Source organism: Manis javanica, chromosome 10 (genome assembly GCF_040802235.1).
Source record: "Manis javanica isolate MJ-LG chromosome 10, MJ_LKY, whole genome shotgun sequence".
Lineage (NCBI taxonomy): Eukaryota > Metazoa > Chordata > Mammalia > Pholidota > Manidae > Manis > Manis javanica.
This window is the reverse complement of record NC_133165.1, coordinates 80,720,499-80,723,865: the sequence shown is the minus strand read 5'-3', so window position 1 is coordinate 80,723,865 and position 3,367 is coordinate 80,720,499. Positions and strand designations below refer to the sequence as shown.

The following is a 3,367-nucleotide window of genomic DNA, read 5'->3' as shown; positions in this document are numbered from 1 at the left end:
ATTCAATGAATACAATTCAGCCATAAAAAAACAAAAAATATTATTTGAAACAATACAGATGTATAGGCTAATATACTAAATGAAATGAGTAAAACCCAGGAAGATAAATATCATAGGATTTCACTTAAATGAAAAATCTTTAAAAATAAACAAATGAATGTAGAAATAGACTCATAAATACAGAGAACACACTGTTGCTTCTTATAGGGAAAGAAATGAACATGAGGATTAAATAGGCAAAGGGGATAAAGAGATACGAACTTCCAATTATAAAATTAAAGGTCATGGGGATGAAAAGTACACCACAGAAAATATACTGAATAATATTGTCATATTTATATGTTGACAGTTGGTAAATACATTGACCATGATAAGCATTTCAAAATGAATAAAATTGTTGAATTATTATGTTGTATACCTGATGCAAATATAACTGTGTATGAACTATGCTACCATTTAAAAAGAGGAAGGCTGTTGCAAAGAGTACAGTGACATGGATACATGGAACTAATGACTAATGTATATGAGACAAGACTAAAAAGAGTTGATTGAAACGAGCAGTTGAGTTACACACAGAAGTTTCAGAAAAGTAGAGAAATATCCATCTGCAAAAGGCTGAACCCTCACACTTCTTTTTAGACTTTCTGCCTAACTCTTTTCATTGCCCTCAACAACGTAAGACTGGACAACATCCATGGCTTAATTTCCATCCACATACTGATAACTTTGTTTTTATTTTCAGTTTCTAGTAAGAGAACCTAAAATTTCTTTGAAAGAAGCACAAGTCTTTTGAGGGTGTAGTGGAAAGACTGCTTCACTTGTTTGTTTCTCAGGGTATAAATGAAGGGGTTCAACAAAGGGGCAACAGATACAATGAACACAGAAACGTCCTTATTATTAATGGCCAGCTCATATTTAGCTGAAGGTTTGATATATACAAAAAAGCAGCTGCCATATGCGATGGAAGCCACAATCATATAAGAAGAACAAGTGGAAAATGGTTTTTTCATTTGCTGGGCTGAGGGTAATCTTAGAACCATCCTAACAATGTAAATATAGGACAGAACTACACACACTAGGATCATTAGGAAGGTTAAAACACCACCAAATATAACTAGCTGCTCTATGAACCATGTATCTGAGCATGAATTCTTCAGTATTGGAAAAGCGTCACAGAAAAAATGGTCAATAACAAAGTCAAAGAATTCCAGATTAAGGCTCAAACCAAGGGGTGGAAGGATGATCAGTAAGCCAGATACCCAAAAGCTGAGGATGAGGTTCCTGCAGACTCTGCTGTTCATGATGGTCACATAATGCAGGGGTTTGCAGATGGCCACACAGTGGTCATAGGACATCACAGCCAAGAGAAAATATTCTGCAGCTCCAAAGAGGACAATAAAAAATATTTGGCTGAAGCAGGCTTTGATACTGATGGCTTTGTTCCCACTTGATATGATGTACAGGTATGTGGGGACACAGGCCGTTGTGAGTGCAATTTCTAAGAAAGAGAAATTTTGAAGAAAAAAATACATAGCTGTTTTTAAATGAGAATCCCCCAAGATAAGCAAAATTATGGTAAGATTCTCAATTAAACTTAATGTGTATGATATAAACAGAAATAGAAAAACCAAAATCTCTAGCTGCGGGTCACTTGTCAGTCCCAGTAGGTTGAACATTGTTATTGCTGAATGGTTTCTCTTCACTGACTTCGTCTATTACCAATCTTCACATAAAAGTCACAGAAATGGGATCTGAAGAACAACATCAAATAGGATTGCATGAGACAGTGTCTATCAACACCAAGCAAACCCAGTCACATGCATTTCCTTTTGTAAGATGGGTTTTGATGAGGTAATTCCCTCAGCTGCACTGAAATCTGCCCCATGGAATCTAAGCTTCTTAGAAGTTTTCTCTTGAAAATTACTGCTACTGAGATTGTTTTAAACATTCCAGGTTCTCCCAATTCACAGCATTATTCCCAATTAATTTTTTAAGTCCATACTTTGGTTGAGATTTCCCCTGTAGGATCAGGAATTGTTGGCTTTTGAGGCATGGGGCATAGTCTTCTTATTCCAAAAACTCTTATACACAAAAGTTAAATCCTAAAATTCCTTTACTTCAACTTGTGGTACCTGATAAAATGGAAATGTATGGGAGATGGTGATTACATCCTACCTAGACTCTCCAGATCCCTCCTCTAGTTGGCTATGTATTATTTAAAGGTCAAGTCATATTTCTCCCAGAAATTAGTCCTTCAACAGCTTTTCTTCTGATTTTCTCTAACTTCCTCTATTATCCCTACATTTTCTAACTCTACTTCAGCAGAGAGGGCTTTAATGTCTGATTATTTTAATATAACATGAGAAACAATGTGTAAAAATCATGAATACATGAAAGATATCAAGACACTTTGCTCACCTTCCTTTAGGACAAGATGTATGATCATGTTTCAGTGACACACAGTGGTTAGGTGTATGGACCCTGGAAGGAACAGTCTGTCTAGGATCAAGTCACATCTCTGTCATCTGCTAGTTAAGAGACCTTGAGCAAGTCATTTAATCTCCCTGTGTTCCCAGTTTCCTAATCTGTAAAGTGGAGATACCTTAACAGTGGAATTAACAGAGTAATAGTAATAGAGTTACTATGAGGTTTAAATGAGTAGTATCGACTCCCATCAAGTTACAGTTCTACGTGGAACATTTCCAGGACACAGATATCATGAAAGTAAAAAGGACATTAAACTGTATTTATGAGGCAAAGCATTTGCAAACAGGAGATGCTTGTCCTTAAAGAGGGGAGATACTAGAAAATGGAATGTTTACCACAGGTTAATTGAGATATGTGTGATGTAAATATATAGATAGATATAACAGGTAAATAAGACATAGAGACAGGAGAGAAGAGGAATACAGAGGGAGAGGTGAGAAATTTTTTTCTGCAAATCATTCACTATATGGGATTGCACCAAATCAATAATGCATAAAATGAGTCCTACCATCATTTTCAATCTGGTGGGCTTGAAAACATACCATGGCTTGTCTTTTACATTTTTCATTCTTTCACTGAGAAACTATAGCTAAAATGACCTAATACCTACTAGTAGGATCATCTAAGTGCCTTCCTAGCCACTTGCTCCCAGAGACTTATACTCACCACATATGTACACAAAGTTTCTGGATTTATGAGAAATGTCATCTTAATGCCTAGAAATGTATCCTAATTAAAATAGGATAATTTCTTTATATTTTGGGTAGTTAAAAAGCAGATAATAAAGTCACAGTGCAAGTAGGAGCTGAGAAGACCTTCTGGCTCTGCAAAAGTGAGTGGTCTGATTTTCTCCAGACAAACAGCTTTTTATACCGACAGC

General features: G+C 35.9%; 1 protein-coding gene across 1 annotated transcript; it reads right to left on the bottom strand.

Moving 5' to 3' along the window:
• Positions 1-758: 758 nt before the first annotated feature.
• On the bottom strand, positions 759-2,053 carry LOC118972211 (olfactory receptor 6C2-like). Its single transcript, XM_037017128.2, has 2 exons — positions 2,003-2,053; positions 759-1,712 (listed from the first exon to the last, which is right to left on the bottom strand). The coding sequence occupies exons 1-2, from the start codon at positions 2,051-2,053 to the stop codon at positions 759-761; spliced, it is 1,005 nt and encodes a 334-aa protein (XP_036873023.2).
• Positions 2,054-3,367: the final 1,314 nt, after the last annotated feature.

Excerpts from the sequence above, each read along its gene's own strand:
- LOC118972211 (XM_037017128.2), bottom strand. The coding sequence starts at position 2,053 with ATGCCTCAAAAGCCAACAATTCCTGATCCTACAGGGGAAATCTCAACC. Across the intron at positions 1,713-2,002 it reads CAGGGGAAATCTCAACCAAA|ACGAAGTCAGTGAAGAGAAA; the intron begins GTATGGACTTAA and ends GATTGGTAATAG.